Here is a 21,158-nt window from a genome sequence, read left to right on the forward strand (position 1 = left end):
TGCTTTTTTCTTTTTTCACACCCTCAGCCACTTGACTCTCAGGACCCGCCTCCGTCTTTTTAACGCCGCCGGAGCCGTTAAAAGGACCGGTTGTCACCCCTCGTTTGTTTTGCATTCTGTTCAATCCTCTCCGGTCGGCCCGTGCACACAGCTCCGGGTTCCCGCTCCCTTTAGCGGCATTAATGGACCGGAACCCGCAGCAGTCTGCTCCTCTTTAACGGGCCGCAGCCGCCGAACCATCGCGCACAGAAACCGGGAACTTTCCGCTTCCTGTCGCTCTTTTTCACTTTTGCGTCATGCCATCTGGCACCAACGCAAGAACGGGATTTTCTGTCCGGGACATTCTGGATCTTCCAGAACCGACCGCCAGATGCGGGTCCGGGACCGAGGAGGAGATCTCCCACGAGGCCTCGGCGCAGGATCCAGGCTCGGGAAGCACGCGGAGACCTGCATTCAGCGGCCGGAGTTTGCACGAGCTCGGCACTGGAAGCTTGGGCAGGTGGAGCCGCTCATCCGGTAACCTTCATTGTTCACGTGAGAACATTTTTTGTTCGAAATGAGCTTTTAAGAAGTGTTGAATTCATTCTTATTCATTCTTAAAGCGCGCCTGTTTGCGCGTAACCACCAAATCACACAAATTATGTCTTCCGTGTCTCATTTTTAAAATTCTGCTTGAGTTTGTGTGATTTAATCAAAGTTACCTTAAATAATTGTTTTAATAAATAAATAGGTATTTTTCTGTTGGAGCATCATCACGCGCATTTCTTTTTTATTATTATTATTTAAAATTCTAATCGATGATGTAGTAATTTGCTCATCCGTCCACCTCTGGCAAATAGTTCCAGTGTTTTCTGACATTTAGTTTTCATGTCATTTATTTTTTATGACAGCTAAATAAACTGTCCGGTCATTCAGAAACGCGCGGAACTTTAAAGTGTCTCTTTGGGTCATTGTTCTGAGAGTAATCTGATTACTTTTCATTTCGCTCCGCAGTGCACGGTTTGTCCTTAGAGTCCCGAACCGATCTTAAATCCCTCGAGCTTTCCACGGATGAGTGTCCGGACGCAGAGCGGCAGGCGCCGTGCGGCGGTGCGCAGAAGAGTCGCGGCAGGAAGCGGCGCGTGCTCTTCTCCAAGGCGCAGACCTTCGAGCTGGAGCGCCGCTTCCGGCAGCAGCGCTACCTGTCAGTCCCTGAGAGGGAGCACCTGGCCGGGTTGGTCCACCTCACCCCGAACCAGGTGAAGATTTGGTTCCAGAACCACCGCTACAAGATGAAGCGAGCACGCGCGGAGCGCAGCGAGGCGCTGCAGCTGCTGCCGGCCCGCCGCGTCTCCATCCCGGTTCTGCTGAGGGACGGGAAGCCCTGCGACCAGATCACAGCGCAAGACATCGAGGCGACGCTCCGGTCCGGGATCGGCCTGCCTCTGTGCGCCTACTCCCCGCTGCTGCGTGCGTCTCACGGCCCGGAGCACCCGGGACTGCCGCCGCAGCACGCGGCACACATGTTCTGGAGCTGGTGAGGCCCGAGACCAGACCGACACTGAGGAGACATTAAAAATACTAAGATTTGTATTTCCAGACCCGTGGACTGTGGATTCCTTCCTCTCAGCATCTTGGATGTGTCGCATGTGTTTTCAGTTTTATTTTCCCAGAAAACTTTTTCACTCAGACGCGCAACACGTCTAAAACTATCAAAGCTGATCCCGTTCACGCGCTTTGCTGCAGAAACGTCACTTTTATCACAAGTTTTCTCTTCCCGTGTTTTCTAATAATCTATTTATGATGTTGACCCGTGAGTTGGTTTGTATCAGCTGGATATTTATGAGAATAAAAGCTGAAGCAGGTGTGAGTGCTTTGATTCCAGCTTGTGCTGAACCTGCACATTTCACCCTTTTAAATGTCTTTATTTAAAAAGAAAAACGCGCATTTCACGGACAAACTGTTTCCTGTGCGGAGCTTTTCTGATTATTTATCCTGTAAATAAATAAATATGAATATCCTTAATAAATCGAGGTTTAAATGTGCCTTTTTCGGACCTTTGTTTCCTATAAATGTGTTTTTGGACTGTTTTAATATTTTAATAAGTTTCTAAACGAAAAAAGCAGCTTTAGAATCATTTAAATTAAGCCGATCTTTTCCAAAAGAAAGTAAAATATATAATTGTATTGTAGATGCTTTCATAAGAAGGGGATTTTATAATGATCATCAGGCAGCGGTGACCAAACTGCGGATTAGGACCCCCCACAGAGTCGGAACATAAATCTGATGGGTCCCAGCCTCATTAAAAGGGAAACAGGAGCTTTTCATGGATACTCCTTTTTAATTCTTGCATTTTACTTGTTTTATGAAGATTTACAGTGAGACATCAGGTGTTTGGGCTGTTAATGATTTGGTTTTGCTTCAGAAATGTAAAAAACTGGATGAGCAGGTGTGTAAACGGAGAGATGAAGGCGGAGAAGAGGGTTTAGGATGAGAAGGTGGAGGTTTTCTTGTGTTTTTTCCAGGATGATAAAATGAAGACGTTCAGAGTGAGGCAGATTCTTCTCCCCGACAGGTGGTTTAACTTTCAGGTGTGAACCGCTGCTGGATGGAGGGTGAACGCCTCGTTAGAGTGGCTCTAAGAGAAGTTCGATTCATACTTTCCCTTCAAAGCATGAACACCTTGTTTTAGGAAAGAAAGAACTCGAAAATGAGCCAGTCGTACCTGTGCTGTCTCCGATCTTCTGCCTGTTGGCATAAAGAAGGAACTCATCCCAGAAAGGCTACGAATAACCAATCAGAGGCAGAGAAAGGTTGGAAAGTAAAAACTCTCCTCAATGTGATGCACATCAGGGAGGATTCATAATGTGAGTCTGAGATGGTTGCTGCAGGTCCTGAGCTCACTTTGCACAGCCCTGCTTTCAATAAGTTTGAATTAAAACAACCACACAGATGTCCTGAGGGCCACATTTTCCAACCGGTTCATCTCAGAGCAGCAGAGGACACACTTTGGTCAAAAAAATCATTAAAAAATGAAGTCTTCTATCAAATAAATCTGTGAAATGACGTGAAAAATGAATAAATAACACAAAATGTGCTGAAAGTGGAGTTCAGTTTCCACACAACGTCCTGAGATCCTGTTAGTCTGACCGGAACTGAACTGATTCTTCTGCTGATTAACACCCAATATCACGAGGAATTAAACCAAAAACATGAAACATTTCCAGCCGAAACTAAATCAGAAGTTCTCAGAATCTTTTCAGACTTTCTGCTTCTGACGAGCTGCGAAAGTTTCCAACATTTTTACTGTCAACAGAAAGCTGAAAATAACTGTCCTCTTTGCATTGAAACATCTTCGCTCATTCAGGGAAAGAAAAGCAGAGTTTTACTGTGTTGTGACAAAGAAGAGAAAGACCCGCCCCCCCCCTGCAGGGGTCAGAGGTCAGCTCATCTCAGAGGGATGATGTCACAGGCGGGAAGGGGCAGAAAAAAGCTTTGAGACAGTTATAATGTGTCACCTGCAGCTATAAAAGAGGAGAAGAAGAAGGGGGAGGAGTTTAAAGGACTAATCCGGTGTTTGTGACACGCCTCAGACTTTTGTGTTCTTGGAGGATCTGAACGGCGCTGAAAAGCGTTCGTGAATTCATCCGTTGATCATATTCCTCACATTTCTTTCAGTCATGTCTCAGTCCTTCATCCATTACTTGTAAATGTAAATGTAATTTATTTCTACAGCCCTTTACAACAATCCATTTCGGTACCAAAGTGCTTTACATCAGATAATAAATAAAGAAAAGAATAAGTACAAAACAATAAAATAACAGTAAACGCAATAAAATACAGCAAAATTTAATAAGATAATATAAAAGTGTCTCCATACTACTGGGTATTAAAAGCCATCTGAAATAATAAGGTTTTTAGCCCAGATTTAAAGAGGCTCAGGTCAGAAATAAGATGCATCTCGGGGGGGGGGGGGGGGGGGGGGGGCTTATTCCAGAGCCTGGGGGCAGCAGCAGAAAAGGCTCGGTCACCCCAGGGCTTTTATTTTAACCTGAACACTTCCAGCTAAAGTTGATTTGTTGACCTCAGAGCTCTGCCAGGGTTACAGTTAAAAGCTCAGATAAATACGATGGGGTGAGGCCGATAAGAGCTTTAAAACCAAACTTTAAAAGTTTAAAATCAGTTCTATAAAGGACAGGAAGCCAGTGAAGGGAGTTAAGAACAGGAGTGATGTGCACAGGTCTGTTAGTGTTGGTTAAAAGCAGCATTTTGCACCATTACAGTAGTCTAACCTTGAACTTATTAGGGCATGGATGGCTTTGGTATAATGGTAAATGGTATAATTACAGATATTTCAAACGTATTCATGACATTTAGCTTCAAAGCAACACTTTAATTCCAATAAATCACCTGTTTAAAGTCCCCCTGGCGGCTCCTAATGTGAAAAACACTCGACTTTAGGAGGGAGAGGCTTCATTCATTCAACACTCCACCTTAAAACAAGCAGTTTTAAGCTTGTTGGGCTTTCAGCAGGGAAATAAAGAGGCATCACTTTGTTTCTGTGAACCTCCAGTTGGCTCAGAGGAAGCCTCAGGACGCTCTGCTTCTTCAGGCCTGAAGGCGGCTGTGGATCAATCCGCCACTGGAAATAGTCCCCATCAGCGGCAGGTTTCGTCCCAGCTGGTTTGGAGGAACAAAAGGTCGCAGATAAACTCTCAGTAAGCTCTACAGAAGCAAGTTCTTGGTTTAATTTAATGTGATAAGCAACAGAGCAGAAACTTTCACACATTTACAACAAGCTGACAGTGACTTTACATCAACAATTAAACATTTATGAGTTAATTAAACACTTAAAAATGTATTATTTGCATCAAAGTTTCCCTTCTGTGTGCAACCCTCACCTGCCGTTCAGGATCTTCTGTTTCACCAGCAGATGGCAGCAGCAGCTTAATAAAAACAGGGTGTTTCTGCTTTTCTGTATGTTCTGGGATTTTTACAAATTTATATTCTGAGGCCCAAACATTAATCTGAAGAAGTTTGGCCCTAAAAGTTTAAATTTTACAATAAAAAGATGAAAAAGTGTCAAATCAAGCCGGCCACAACAGAAATAAAGGTTTTAACTGTAAAATCTGATCAGGTTTCATTAGAATAATTCTGAAACAAGGTTAAGTCAAACTTTCTATGCATTTGTTGCCTTTTAACTGTTCATTTTTTCCTCTAAACTGGATCAGAACCTGGTCTGGGATTTACACCGGAGGAAACTAATCTCACAGAGAGTGTTTCAGCATGTAAGAACACGTTTATCCGGTTTCTCTGGACCGACTAAAACTGGGATATGCAGACGTATCAAGCATGTCTGCATGAATTGAACAGTAATAACTGTTTAAAAACTCTGGAAACGGTTCACATTTAATACAGCTCACCTTCACCTCTCAGGATTACATCCAAAGCCAGTCAAGGAGGACGAATGCCAACAAGTTCAATGACAAAATACTTTTATTCTCAGCCATTTTCATTCCTGCTCACGTCCTGCCTTTCAGCTTCTTTTGAAAGAACAAACCTGGCAACCTTCAAGTGGAAAACAGAGCTCTCAAATGTGTTAAAGGTATGTAAAGGTCTTGTTGAACTGTTATCTTTTCCCGAGTCTCATAGTTCTGATAACAAAACCGAACCACAATTCAAGGACTTTTAAACACTTGTAGCTTTAGCTTTCACATATCTATTGATTATTTCAGGTACAGTATATCCTTCTAAGGTCAACTCCAGATGGAAGAAGCTCATCCTGCGTGTAGTAGCGTTTTCCTGCCACTGGGGGGGCGGTCTCAGGAGTGTTTGGGCTGCTCTTGGTTGCGTTGGTGCTGATGTTGGTGATTGGAATGGACACTTCTCTGAAAAAGCAAAAATCAAAGCTCCTCTTTGTGGTGGAGACTGAAGGATCATCACAGAAATAAAGGAAATAGATTTAACAGGAAATACGATCAGAAGCAGATATTCTGGATGAATATTTCCACATTTTTGTTTTGTTTCGAATCTAAATAAAGTTAATTTTCTTTTTTTATTCTGTTCTGTCACATTTTGTCGTGATTAACATAATTATCCTTTGAGTTAAATGACAAATACTTTTAGTTTAATATAAACAGTCTTCTATTATTGGGTTAATATTCAACAGGTAAATACATCTGTCATTTTAAACACGAGTCTTTATAACTTTACTCCTGTTTATTATGTTTGGAAGCTTAAAAAAAGACAAAAAATTAAGTAACAAAATTAATTTAAACTTCTTTACAGGCTAAGATATTGATTTTAATAAAAATCTCCAGTTTATAACTCATACATGTTATAAATGTTCAGTGAAGACAGTAAAAATACTGTTTTTTTGTGGAAAACTAACATTTTACAACCAGTTCTGCGCAGGTGGAAATGTAATTTCTGTGAATGTGTCCAAATGTGTTCAAAGTCTCCACATTTCTTGACTTTTCTGCCCTTCTCTGCTCCAAACTCACTGGTTTCCACTGAAGGTGTTCATCTTATTCATCATGATAGTTCAACTCATTTCTTCTTCGTAGGATTACTGACGAAAGAAAAATCAAGTTTCACCTGTAAATCTTTCATATTCATGTGTGATTCTGTTCCTGTCTGGAAACCAACGCACTAACTGTGACACGGCAGCAGGTTTACAGCTTTACTTTATTAATACTTTAAAGGACAAACACTGTCTGGGACACTTCCGGTGACGTGAAGCTGAACTTCTGCAAGTTTCCACGTTATGATCTCAAACATTTCTCTTCAGCGCGATCAGCCTCGTGCCATCAAACGCGCAGGTGCAGCATATTACCAGTGAAACGCCACCTAGTGGTCACGAGGGTGCATACAGGTGCTGCTTCTATGCGTTTCCAAGCCTTTAATGCAGGTTTTAGATGTTTCCCTGCTCCAACGCTCCTGATTCAGATTAAAAAGATTCAAAAGATTGTTGAATTCTGCACAAACCAGCTAATGAGACATCGATCTGAATCAGGTGTGTTGGAGCCGGGAAACATTCAAATCCTGCAGGACAGCGACCCTCGAGGACCGCTTTAACACATGGAAGATGATAGCTCCCCCTGCAGCGCCCCCTGCTGGGTGGAAGCCAGCAGCATGAAACAAGCGTCTCCAAAACAGAAAGGAGGTCAGCAGCGTTTAAAATAATCTGTTCATCATAATCAAACATAAAAAATGTAGTTCCAGACAAAAAAATGTCGGTTCCACGATCACAGAGAATAAAGAGTTAATAAAGCTTTTGACTTTTAAAGAGTGTCAGAACTGCAGGAAGAGAAGTGGCTGAGCTTCAGATGAAATCAGGGCAGAGATTCTGCAGAACTGTGATGATGTGTTTTCACAACCTAAAGAGCTTCAGTGCTTTTCATGCTGAGCATTACAGATTTTAAAGTAAATCACCACGAAACAAACCAGATAAATATCATATCGAAGAAGTCCCAAACGTGTCAGACATACTTCGATATCAGCTGCTCGGGAAATGATTCGAGTTCATCGATTTATAAATGTCAGAAAAATTCTCTCAAAATTAGGCTCCGAGTCGCTGGAAACTATTAAAACAAAACATTTATTTCTTGCAAGAAAGAGACGAGTCGGCACAACCTGTCAGGAAGCTGCTCAGAGTTGTCCGCTAACAAAATGGTGCGAATGCTATTTATATTGTTTATGCTGGCTGTAAACAACAAGCTGACAGTGAAAAGAAATGTTATGGGAAAAGGCAGTTCTCGCCACTCATTATTATGGGAAGAGACGTTCAATGTTATGGGAAAAGGTAGTTCTCGCCACTCATTATTATGGGAAGAGACGTTCAATGTTATGGGAAAAGGTAGTTCTCGCCACTCATTATGGGAAGAGACGTTCAATGTTATGGGAAAAGGTAGTTCTCGCCACTCATTATTATGGGAAGAGACGTTCAATGTTATGGGAAAAGGCAGTTCTCGCCACTCATTATTATGGGAAGAGACGTTCAATGTTATGGGAAAAGGCAGTTCTCACCACTCATTATTATGGGAAGAGACGTTCAATGTTATGGGAAAAGGCAGTTCTCGCCACTCATTATTATGGGAAGAGACGTTCAATGTTATGGGAAAAGGTAGTTCTCGCCACTCATTATTATGGGAAGAGACATTCAATATTATGGGAAAAGGCAGTTCTCGCCACTCATTATTATGGGAAGAGACGTTCAATGTTATGGGAAAAGGTAGTTCTCGCCACTCATTATTATGGGAAGAGACGTTCAATGTTATGGGAAAAGGTAGTTCTCGCCACTCATTATGGGAAGAGACGTTCAATGTTATGGGAAAAGGTAGTTCTCGCCACTCATTATTATGGGAAGAGACGTTCAATGTTATGGGAAAAGGCAGTTCTCGCCACTCATTATTATGGGAAGAGACGTTCAATGTTATGGGAAAAGGCAGTTCTCACCACTCATTATTATGGGAAGAGACGTTCAATGTTATGGGAAAAGGCAGTTCTCGCCACTCATTATTATGGGAAGAGACGTTCAATGTTATGGGAAAAGGTAGTTCTCGCCACTCATTATTATGGGAAGAGACGTTCAATGTTATGGGAAAAGGTAGTTCTCGCCACTCATTATGGGAAGAGACGTTCAATGTTATGGGAAAAGGTAGTTCTCGCCACTCATTATTATGGGAAGAGACGTTCAATGTTATGGGAAAAGGTAGTTCTCGCCACTCATTATTATGGGAAGAGACGTTCAATGTTATGGGAAAAGGTAGTTCTCGCCACTCATTATGGGAAGAGACGTTCAATGTTATGGGAAAAGGTAGTTCTCGCCACTCATTATTATGGGAAGAGACGTTCAATGTTATGGGAAAAGGCAGTTCTCGCCACTCATTATTATGGGAAGAGACGTTCAATGTTATGGGAAAAGGCAGTTCTCACCACTCATTATTATGGGAAGAGACGTTCAATGTTATGGGAAAAGGCAGTTCTCGCCACTCATTATTATGGGAAGAGACGTTCAATGTTATGGGAAAAGGTAGTTCTCGCCACTCATTATTATGGGAAGAGACATTCAATATTATGGGAAAAGGCAGTTCTCGCCACTCATTATTATGGGAAGAGACGTTCAATGTTATGGGAAAAGGTAGTTCTCGCCACTCATTATTATGGGAAGAGACGTTCAATGTTATGGGAAAAGGTAGTTCTCGCCACTCATTATGGGAAGAGACGTTCAATGTTATGGGAAAAGGTAGTTCTCGCCACTCATTATTATGGGAAGAGACGTTCAATGTTATGGGAAAAGGCAGTTCTCGCCACTCATTATTATGGGAAGAGACGTTCAATGTTATGGGAAAAGGCAGTTCTCACCACTCATTATTATGGGAAGAGACGTTCAATGTTATGGGAAAAGGCAGTTCTCGCCACTCATTATTATGGGAAGAGACGTTCAATGTTATGGGAAAAGGCAGTTCTCACCACTCATTATTATGGGAAGAGACGTTCAATGTTATGGGAAAAGGCAGTTCTCGCCACTCATTATTATGGGAAGAGACGTTCAATGTTATGGGAAAAGGTAGTTCTCGCCACTCATTATTATGGGAAGAGACGTTCAATGTTATGGGAAAAGGTAGTTCTCGCCACTCATTATTATGGGAAGAGACGTTCAACGTTATGGGAAAAGGTAGTTCTCGCCACTCATTATTATGGGAAGAGACGTTCAACGTTATGGGAAAAGGTAGTTCTCGCCACTCATTATTATGGGAAGAGACGTTCAACGTTATGGGAAAAGGTAGTTCTCGCCACTCATTATTATGGGAAGAGACGTTCAATGTTATGGGAAAAGGCGCATTTCTCACCATTTAATATTATGGAAAGAGACGTTCAATGTTATGGGAAAATGCGCTTCTCGCCACTTAATATTATGGGAAAGACTAGTGCAGGCAGTCAAAACCCTTTTGCTTGATACAAAGTATTATGAGAAGAGAAAAGATGGGGAGGAAACCTCCCTCCATCACAGAAACTCTTATTCTTGCAGCTTTTCTCATAGTATAACTATAATATTTCCAACAATAACAATAAATGTTATGAATGTGTTATAAAATGTGCACATGGCCTTCAGTCATCTGAAAAATTAAGTACAGCTTCTTTCAATGCTACGGTTGCTTGTATCTTCACATAAAGACTGATCTGGTCCCCACCAGGTCTTAAACCCTCAGATCAACAACGACACATGACCTGTGTCATTATTTATTGACCCAAAACACAGAAGCAGTGTGAAAACTAAGTGAACCCAGATTAAAAAGATCTATTCAAAAGATTGTTGAATTCTGCACAAACCAGCCAATGAGACATCGATCTGAATCAGGTGTGTTGGAGCCGGGAAACATTCAAATCCTGCAGGACAGCGACCCTCGAGGACCGCTTTAACACATGATAGCTCCCCCTGCAGCGCCCCCTGCTGGGTGGAAGCCAGCAGCATGAAGCAAGCGTCTCCAAAACAGAAAGGAGGTCAGCCGCGTGGAGCAGCACCTTGAACAGCAGAAGGTTTCAGTCGGTTGAGGGTTTCTGGTCCATTCTTCTTTAAAATGCTGCTTCAGGTTTGCTTTGACCTTTATTAGTGGAGCTCGTCCTGAACCGGTCCATCAGAGGGTTAACTCACCCAGCTCAGAGCATCCATCCACTGAGAATGACCAGTTTACCCAGCATCCATGCATTCGGACTGTGGGAGAAACTCAAACATGTTAAAAATATCATCAACCTGCAGATTCAAGCCCAGAAATGTCCGTATTCTTCAATGAGAAACGTGACGGGATTAAAGAGCATTTAAAGATCCCAAACTTGAGTCTGCTTGAACCCTATAAAGCACATCTGACCCTCCATCTGCTCTTTAAAGCTCCGTCTCCACATCTTTGCTCACAGGGTCAAAACCTCAAACCGGTCCTCACAAAGATGGAGACTCAGGCACAAGCACAGAGATGAAGATTCAAGTTTTCCATATTTCCCATGAGCCTTTGCCTGCCAAGTGGTGCAGGATCAGCTCCTTGACCTGCAGGCGGACACACTGCAGGATTTCTGAAGACCACTTCTGGATGCACGACCTCTGACCCCCCCCCTGTAACCACGTCAACGTGGAGCCTCTTTGTTCCCCTTAAGGTGAAACATGAAACCCTGATTAAAGAAAGAAATGTGCTGTGATAAGAAATATTAGAGTTACGCTCCTTTTTCTTTCAGATTAGATGGAAAATTAGAAGAATTTGAGGTCTTTATGATACAATAAAATCAATTTAAACAAAAAATCAAGGATGGATTGTTCCTCCAATGAAAACAGAACCATGTCACATTTACTGAAGAAAACTCCTCTTGTATTTAAGGATGAGCCCAGGATTTCCATCCTCTGAGAGAGACAAACTGTTGGTTCTTAGGACACAAAAACACAGATTTACACCTCATTTCATCCCAAAACAGAAAGACAGAACTTGAGTCCGGACCCTGTGGTCAGCGGAGGAGTGGAGTCATCGGCTGGAGGAGCCAGGTGGTCTGAAACAACCCCCCCTTCTACCCCCACTGGAGTGGGCTTCCTTTTAAAGAGACGTTCAGGGGCCCCAGCTGCTTGGCCTAATACTCCTCCTGAGAGCCGAGGATTAAACTGAGGGGAGGCGGGCAGAGAACCGGAGTCTGCAGAGAGGAGGGATAAAAGGAAACGATAAGGCAGGAAATGTGAAGGTGGGGAGGGAGGGGGAAAAGAAAAAAGAGCCATACAAATGGAGGTTGTAGTTAAGTGTCTCCCCCACCTTTGGCCTCAATCAGAGACCTGAGTGGACGCCACAGGTGCTTGGCTCAGTGCAACTCTGAGGACCAGGTCTGGAAAAGAAGAGGAGAAGAAGAAGAAGAGGGATGATGCATCACAGAAAAAACATCTGAAACAAGTGAACCAATGACAGAGGCCTGGAAAAAAACTGAATTTAGAGAAAAAAGTGGTAAAAAGAGAAGAAAAAACAGCTGAAATAAGTGAATCAATGACAGAGGCCTGGAAAAAACTGAATTTAGAGAAAAAAGTGGTGAAAAGAGAAGAAAAAACAGCTGAAATAAGTGAACCAATGACAGAGGCCTGGAAAAAACTGAATTTAGAGAAAAAAGTGGTGAAAAGAGAAGAAAAAACAGCTGAAATAAGTGAATCAATGACAGAGGCCTGGAAAAAAACTGAATTTAGAGAAAAAAGTGGTGAAAAGAGAAGAAAAAACAGCTGAAATAAGTGAACCAATGACAGAGGCCTGGAAAAAACTGAATTTAGAGAAAAAAGTGGTGAAAAGAGAAGAAAAAACAGCTGAAATAAGTGAACCAATGACAGAGGCCTGGAAAAAACTGAATTTAGAGAAAAAAGTGGTGAAAAGAGAAGAAAAACAGCTGAAATAAGTGAACCAATGACAGAGGCCTGGAAAAAACTGAATTTAGAGAAAAATGTGGTAAAAAGAGAAGAAAAACAGATGAAATAAGTGAACCAATGACAGCGGCCTGGAAAAAACTGAATTTAGAGAAAAAAGTGGTGAAAAGAGAAGAAAAAACAGCTGAAATAAGTGAACCAATGACAGAGGCCTGGAAAAAACTGAATTTAGAGAAAAAAGTGGTGAAAAGAGAAGAAAAAACAGCTGAAATAAGTGAATCAATGACAGAGGCCTGGAAAAAACTGAATTAAGAGAAAAATGTGGTAAAAAGAGAAGAAAAACAGCTGAAATAAGTGAACCAATGACAGAGGCCTGGAAAAAACTGAATTTAGAGAAAAAAAGTGGTGAAAAGAGAAGAAAAAACAGCTGAAATAAGTGAACCAATGACAGAGGCCTGGAAAAAACTGAATTTAGAGAAAAAAGTGGTAAAAAGAGAAGAAAAAACAGCTGAAATAAGTGAATCAATGACAGAGGCCTGGAAAAAACTGAATTTAGAGAAAAAAGTGGTGAAAAGAGAAGAAAAAACAGCTGAAATAAGTGAACCAATGACAGAGGCCTGGAAAAAACTGAATTTAGAGAAAAAAGTGGTGAAAAGAGAAGAAAAAACAGCTGAAATAAGTGAACCAATGACAGCGGCCTGGAAAAAACTGAATTTAGAGAAAAAAGTGGTGAAAAGAGAAGAAAAAACAGCTGAAATAAGTGAACCAATGACAGAGGCCTGGAAAAAAACTGAATTTAGAGAAAAAAGTGGTGAAAAGAGAAGAAAAAACAGCTGAAATAAGTGAACCAATGACAGAGGCCTGGAAAAAACTGAATTTAGAGAAAAAAGTGGTGAAAAGAGAAGAAAAAACAGCTGAAATAAGTGAACCAATGACAGAGGCCTGGAAAAAACTGAATTTAGAGAAAAAAGTGGTGAAAAGAGAAGAAAAACAGCTGAAATAAGTGAACCAATGACAGAGGCCTGGAAAAAACTGAATTTAGAGAAAAATGTGGTAAAAAGAGAAGAAAAACAGATGAAATAAGTGAACCAATGACAGCGGCCTGGAAAAAACTGAATTTAGAGAAAAAAGTGGTGAAAAGAGAAGAAAAAACAGCTGAAATAAGTGAACCAATGACAGAGGCCTGGAAAAAACTGAATTTAGAGAAAAAAGTGGTGAAAAGAGAAGAAAAAACAGCTGAAATAAGTGAACCAATGACAGAGGCCTGGAAAAAACTGAATTTAGAGAAAAAAAGTGGTAAAAAGAGAAGAAAAAACAGCTGAAATAAGTGAATCAATGACAGAGGCCTGGAAAAAACTGAATTAAGAGAAAAATGTGGTAAAAAGAGAAGAAAAACAGCTGAAATAAGTGAACCAATGACAGAGGCCTGGAAAAAACTGAATTTAGAGAAAAAAGTGGTGAAAAGAGAAGAAAAAAACAGCTGAAATAAGTGAACCAATGACAGAGGCCTGGAAAAAACTGAATTTAGAGAAAAAAGTGGTGAAAAGAGAAGAAAAAAACGATGAAATAAGTGAACCAATGACAGAGGCCTGGAAAAAACTGAATTTAGAGAAAAAAGTGGTGAAAAGAGAAGAAAAAACAGATGAAATAAGTGAACCAATGACAGAGGCCTGGAAAAAACTGAATTTAGAGAAAAAAGTGGTGAAAAGAGAAGAAAAAACAGCTGAAATAAGTGAACCAATGACAGAGGCCTGGAAAAAACTGAATTTAGAGAAAAAAGTGGTGAAAAGAGAAGAAAAAACAGCTGAAATAAGTGAACCAATGACAGAGGCCTGGAAAAAACTGAATTTAGAGAAAAAAGTGGTGAAAAGAGAAGAAAAACAGCTGAAATAAGTGAACCAATGACAGAGGCCTGGAAAAAACTGAATTTAGAGAAAAAAGTGGTGAAAAGAGAAGAAAAAACAGCTGAAATAAGTGAACCAATGACAGAGGCCTGGAAAAAACTGAATTTAGAGAAAAAAGTGGTGAAAAGAGAAGAAAAAACAGATGAAATAAGTGAACCAATGACAGCGGCCTGGAAAAAACTGAATTTAGAGAAAAAAGTGGTGAAAAGAAAAGAAAAAACAGATGAAATAAGTGAACCAATGACAGAGGCCTGGAAAAAACTGAATTTAGAGAAAAAAGTGGTGAAAAGAGAAGAAAAAACAGCTGAAATAAGTGAACCAATGACAGAGGCCTGGAAAAAACTGAATTTAGAGAAAAAAGTGGTGAAAAGAGAAGAAAAAACAGCTGAAATAAGTGAATCAATGACAGAGGCCTGGAAAAAACTGAATTTAGAGAAAAAAGTGGTGAAAAGAGAAGAAAAAACAGCTGAAATAAGTGAACCAATGACAGAGGCCTGGAAAAAACTGAATTTAGAGAAAAAAGTGGTGAAAAGAGAAGAAAAAACAGCTGAAATAAGTGAACCAATGACAGAGGCCTGGAAAAAACCGAATTTAGAGAAAAAAGTGGTGAAAAGAGAAGAAAAAACAGCTGAAATAAGTGAACCAATGACAGAGGCCTGGAAAAAACTGAATTTAGAGAAAAAAGTGGTGAAAAGAGAAGAAAAAACAGCTGAAATAAGTGAACCAATGACAGAGGCCTGGAAAAAACTGAATTTAGAGAAAAAAGTGGTGAAAAGAGAAGAAAAAACAGCTGAAATAAGTGAACCAATGACAGAGGCCTGGAAAAAACTGAATTTAGAGAAAAAAGTGGTGAAAAGAGAAGAAAAACCAGCTGAAATAAGTGAACCAATGACAGAGGCCTGGAAAAAACTGAATTTAGAGAAAAAAGTGGTGAAAAGAGAAGAAAAAACAGCTGAAATAAGTGAACCAATGACAGAGGCCTGGAAAAAACTGAATTTAGAGAAAAAAGTGGTGAAAAGAGAAGAAAAAACAGCTGAAATAAGTGAACCAATGACAGAGGACTGGAAAAAACTGAATTTAGAGAAAAAAGTGGTGAAAAGAGAAGAAAAAACAGCTGAAATAAGTGAACCAATGACAGAGGCCTGGAAAAAACTGAATTTAGAGAAAAAAGTGGTGAAAAGAGAAGAAAAAACAGCTGAAATAAGTGAACCAATGACAGAGGCCTGGAAAAAACTGAATTTAGAGAAAAAAGTGGTGAAAAGAGAAGAAAAAACAGCTGAAATAAGTGAACCAATGACAGAGGCCTGGAAAAAACTGAATTTAGAGAAAAAAGTGGTGAAAAGAGAAGAAAAAACAGCTGAAATAAGTGACCCAATGACAGAGGCCTGGAAAAAACTGAATTTAGAGAAAAAAGTGGTGAAAAGAGAAGAAAAAACAGCTGAAATAAGTGAACCAATGACAGAGGCCTGGAAAAAACTGAATTTAGAGAAAAAAAGTGGTGAAAAGAGAAGAAAAAACAGCTGAAATAAGTGAACCAATGACAGAGGCCTGGAAAAAACTGAATTTAGAGAAAAAAGTGGTGAAAAGAGAAGAAAAAACAGATCAGAGTTCAGTGAGTCTGGTGTTGTGTTCACTGACCCAGTCAGCATGTTCCATCTGAAAGGACGTTTCACAACAAGTGGAAAGGTGTTGAGAATCGGTTCATTTATTCAGAACTAAATCTAGTTCAGTTCAGTTCTGGATCCCAGCAGTGACTCCACTGATCCTGGAATGAATGCATCAAACGAAGCAAACACTTTTTCCTGAGTATTCTGGAAAAGTCGCACAACTGGGGGCCAAAAACCGCCAAAATAAATGGATTGAACTTCTTCATGACTCCAAGAGGATCCCAACCTTTGCCAAGACAAGTAAAAGGGTGCAGAGCAGTCCCACATCTCTGCAGAGGCCCCCATGCAAGCCTCTCACAGCTCATCAAGCCACAAACTGACGTCACTTTCACTGTTATGGATCAAATTAGCAGTTCATAAGCAGGTCTTAACGGGACAATTTTCAGCCACAATTTCATTCTCATTGTGTCGTCTGAGAAAAGAAGCAGAAAAATATGTGAATCAGAGAATTTCAGCCGTTCACTGGAATGGATTCTGGGTGGAAAACTGCCCATAATTTAACTTTTCAAGCAGCAGCCAATCAAATCACCCGACTGGGTCTGATCACTGAGGAGTGAACTCTGAACTCTGCAGTGTCATGTGACCAAGATAACGTTTTTTACACATTTAACACTGAACGCATCTTAATGACCTTTTTTTATATTAACTCATAATTTAATGCCTCAAAATCTGTTTTTTGAGTTTTCATAAAATCATTCTTGGAAGTCTTTGATGAATCATTTGTTGATATTTGAGAGAAAATGACTTTTGAATCACTGAAATCCAGTTTTTAGATGCATTTCTTTCTTTTTTTCATTCTGCAAACATATTTAAGCAAAAAAAAGGTGTCATTTAGGAGGGAAAGTGTCCTGAAACTGTGCAGAGGTGTCATTTAGGAGGGAAAGTGTCCTGAAACTGTGCAGAGGTGTCATTTAGGAGGGAAAGTGTCCTGAAACTGTGCAGAGGTGTCATTTAGGAGGGAAAGTGTCCTGAAACTGTGCAGAGGTGTCATTTAGGAGGGAAAGTGTCCTGAAACTGTGCAGAGGTGTCATTTAGAAGGGAAAGTGTCCTGAAACTGTGCAGAGGTGTCATTTAGGAGGGAAAGTGTCCTGAAACTGTGCAGAGGTGTCATTTAGGAGGGAAAGTGTCCTGAAACTGTGCAGAGGTGTCCTTTAGAAGGGAAAGTGTCCTGAAACTGTGCAGAGGTGTCATTTAGGAGGGAAAGTGTCCTGAAACTGTGCAGAGGTGTCATTTCGGAGGGAAAGTGTCCTGAAACTGTGCAGAGGTGTCATTTCGGAGGGAAAGTGTCCTGAAACTGTGCAGAGGTGTCATTTAGGAGGGAAAGTGTCCTGAAACTGTGCAGAGGTGTCATTTAGGAGGGAAAGTGTCCTGAAACTGTGCAGAGGTGTCCTTTAGGAGGGAAAGTGTCCTGAAACTGTGCAGAGGTGTCATTTAGGAGGGAAAGTGTCCTGAAACTGTGCAGAGGTGTCATTTAGGAGGGAAAGTGTCCTGAAACTGTGCAGAGGTGTTATTTAGGAGGGAAAGTGTCCTGAAACTGTGCAGAGGTGTCATTTAGGAGGGAAAGTGTCCTGAAACTGTGCAGAGGTGTCATTTAGGAGGGAAAGTGTCCTGAAACTGTGCAGAGGTGTCATTTCGGAGGGAAAGTGTCCTGAAACTGTGCAGAGGTGTCATTTCGGAGGGAAAGTGTCCTGAAACTGTGCAGAGGTGTCATTTAGGAGGGAAAGTGTCCTGAAACTGTGCAGAGGTGTCCTTTAGGAGGGAAAGTGTCCGTATCATCAGCTCTGAACTCACCCAGCCAGCTTTTTAAGGTCCCACCACAGCGTTTCAGTCAGGCTGAGGTCTGGACTCTGACTGGACCTTTGCAACACCTTGATTCTTTTCTTTTTCACACATTCTGCTGCTGTATTTGGGCTCTTTGTCCCGTCGTAATGTCATTTCTGTGTTGTGTTCCAGTTTCTGGACACCAGCGTTCAGCTCTGCTCCATGAAGGCAGCATAAAGAGAACAATGCTGCTGAGTTTCAAGCCTGCATTTGATGATGTGCTGCAGCTGCAGCTGCAGCTTCTCCCGCCACATGCTCAGAGATGAGGGTGAAACAAGCGTCCAGGTGAAGCGAAAGATGATGTTTTTCTTTCAGATAACAACTGCAGCCGGTCCTGAAGGTGCAATGAAATCCTGAAGAGGAAGAAATCAATCAGAGCTCCGCCTGTTCGGCACCAGAACAGAAGAGAAACGCTTCAGATGCTTCACTCGACTTTATATGAAACCTTGAAATTAAATTAAAAGCTCTGTTAACACATTGTTGATTAACCAGACTTATAGAAACGAGAAAAATGCAAACCTGAATCTCTGAATTTCATTTTCTGGAGACTTACAGACTGACAACGGAGTAATTATATCGTTTATGTGACGTTAGTTCAGGAATTTAACCTGAAAAACACAACGAAACATTTTATAAAACAACAAACTCACTTATCTGCTTATTTTTCAGAGAAAAAATGACATCAGCTGCTTCAGATCAACAGTTTAACGTAAAAGATTTCACCTGAAAGTCAGAAAAATGCTCTTAAAGTGGAATTTAAATGTCGTGATGGTTAGATGTGAAAAACCTTTATAATAAAATAAATAACTTTATACTTAATTTACCAAAACATTCATACTTTTAGACACCAGAAAACAATCATATGCCTACATTTTAAAAAGAAATAGTCCCTTTTTCTGTACTTTTAACCTTTTGTACCATAGTATTTTAGAACTGTGGCACTTTTTTCACTAAATCAACCACTTTTACAAAGAAACCCATAAACTCAGAAAGTTTTCTGGGAACGATTCGATATAAAACTGCATTAAACCTCCATCATTCACTGCTGAGACTTTATTCCAACCACAGATTTAACTTTAGTTTCCTGAAGCAACATTCAGAGATGACAATAATTCACCAGCAGCATCGTTTCCATATTAAATTGCAGATTAAATCATAAAATAAGAGTATTAAAAATGGCTGATTTCATGGAATATATTCATATTTTAGATTATAGCAACTAAATAAATAACATTTACTGTTTGGTTCCTTCAGAAATTAATCAAAGATAATTTCGTGATTTAGTTTAATTCAGTTAAATAATCTGGAGAAATGATTGTAAATAAAACGTCACGTTGACCCCAGACACATTAGACGTGTCCCGGGAATATTGTGATTTTATAACTCCTTAAAAAGCCTGATTTAGGTCAACATAAAGTCAGCAGAGGCCGAACATGACAAGCTGAAACCGGAGCCTGGTTTCCGTTTGATGATATTTTAAAACATAAATCGCCTCAATAAAGTTGGAACGAGTTCATCAGAAATGTCAGAGATTAGAATTTAAAAAGCCTGATTATCTGTCAGGGCCTTAAACGCACCATAAACAACCTTAAACCTATTTAAAGTTCCTTTGAATATAAAACTTTAGGATGGTATTTTCAATAGATTAAATAAAACGCGTTTTAAACCACGTCAGACAGTGAATCCTGATGAGAATTATTACAAACTTTAAACACGTAAATATAGTTTAATTTGTGATATAATCGTTTTAATTCTCTGCCATAAGAACAGTCCCGATTCCTCTAATGTGACGTCATAAAAAGTATTTCAGGTGCACGGAGGCCGTAAAAAATTTGTACTTTTTACATTTTCTATTTATTTATTTGACAAAAAAATCAAATAATCTAATCCAATCTAAACTATAATTAATAAATAAACGGAAGGAGGATATTCCATGAGAATTAATACTTTAAAATGTATTAAAGCAGCCTCGGGATTAGTCTGCATGATATATAATATAATTACATATGATCATAATGACCTTAAATTCACGGTCAACAACCTCAGACACATGAACAAACACTTCAGCGCAAACAAAACCTGTTAAAAGCCTTTTTTCAGGTATTTTTGTTCGCTGCATGTGATCTAAATTCACCTTAAACTGATCAAAAAGGACCTGAATCAGCTCCCTGAGGAACACTAAGCAGAAACCATACATTCACAGACATAATCCTGCAGTGAGAACATGTTTAACCCGGTCCTGTGGTACTTCCTGACCACGATTAATCACTTTAAACGCATTATAAACCGACACCGTCCTGTAAAGTCCTGAAGTAAACCTCCATCCCTCCGGTGTTTCCCGGCCTTCGGAACCCCGCGGATTACCTCTCTAATAGCCGGCATGCAGACGCAGTTCTGGGCCGGGATGGAGCTCCTGCCCCGGTGCCAGACGGTCCCTCAGCGATTCACCGGGGAGCCCCAGGAGCTGCCGGTAAACTTCAGAAGGGACGAAGGTGACGTGATGCTGCAGGTCAGCAGGTGATTGGCTGCTCCGGCTGTTTAGTGGTTGTGGGAACGTGCGCGTTTTCTCTTTCATTCGTGAAGAACCTGGGGAGGGAAGAAGAAAAGGTTTCAGTCGGGAAAAAGCTTCAAAATGACTATTTTCACCGATTAAAATCATAATCAGGAGTAAAACTCACGTTTAAATGAGAAGAAAATGAACCACTTTTCATGAAAAGCTCAAAACAAAAGGAGTAAAAAAGGTCTAAATTCATGTTAAATTAAAAGTGTAATCAGTCGTATATCTGCACCGCCACGAAAGAGCATAAAAAATGTGTTGAATTTAATTAAAATAAATCAAAACCACACTTTAAGACAGAAATTAAGGCATAAACTTAATGATAAATGATGATCTGCGTGAACTTGCAGCCGAAACCAACACAAATTAAATTATTTCAAGCTGATCCGACACTGTGACAGTTTAAATTTACAGATCCAGTAACTTCGGCTCGGACTATTTCCTGACAGGGAATGGAAAACAGCGGGTTAAACAGGCGTCAATCTGCAGGAAGACACCGAAGAAAAGGGGGAAATTAAAAAGGAGAGTGTCGGATCTGAGATGAGTGATGGGAAACAGAAGTTTGGGGAAACTAATGTGCAATAACTCAGAGTTCCGTCATGTTACCGGTTATTTCAGTAAAAACACGCATTTATACAGTGAGTTTGGAGGAAAGGGATTCGGAGTTTGACTCTTCCCCATCAGCAGAGCAAAGCCAGGTCCAAACCGGTTTCTCTGCTCACCTCCATCATGTCACTCGTCTTTGTTGGCTGCTGTGTCCGCGTCGCTCCGCCCCTCCATGTGAGTCCAGCGGGATAAGGCCAACTGGGCTCCTTCTGCCCATCAGCTGGACTTCTTCCCAGCGTGCAGAG

General features: G+C 40.6%; 1 protein-coding gene across 1 annotated transcript; it reads left to right on the forward strand.

Moving 5' to 3' along the window:
• Nucleotides 1-296: 296 nt before the first annotated feature.
• nkx2.2b (NK2 homeobox 2b) lies at nucleotides 297-1,520 on the forward strand. Its single transcript, XM_072362886.1, has 2 exons — nucleotides 297-516; nucleotides 994-1,520. The coding sequence occupies exons 1-2, from the start codon at nucleotides 297-299 to the stop codon at nucleotides 1,518-1,520; spliced, it is 747 nt and encodes a 248-aa protein (XP_072218987.1).
• Nucleotides 1,521-21,158: the final 19,638 nt, after the last annotated feature.

The sequence above is a fragment of the Leuresthes tenuis genome, unplaced genomic scaffold, assembly GCF_036924035.1.
Source record: "Leuresthes tenuis unplaced genomic scaffold, fLeuTen1.0.hap1 SCAF_13, whole genome shotgun sequence".
Classification (NCBI taxonomy): Eukaryota; Metazoa; Chordata; class Actinopteri; order Atheriniformes; family Atherinopsidae; genus Leuresthes; species Leuresthes tenuis.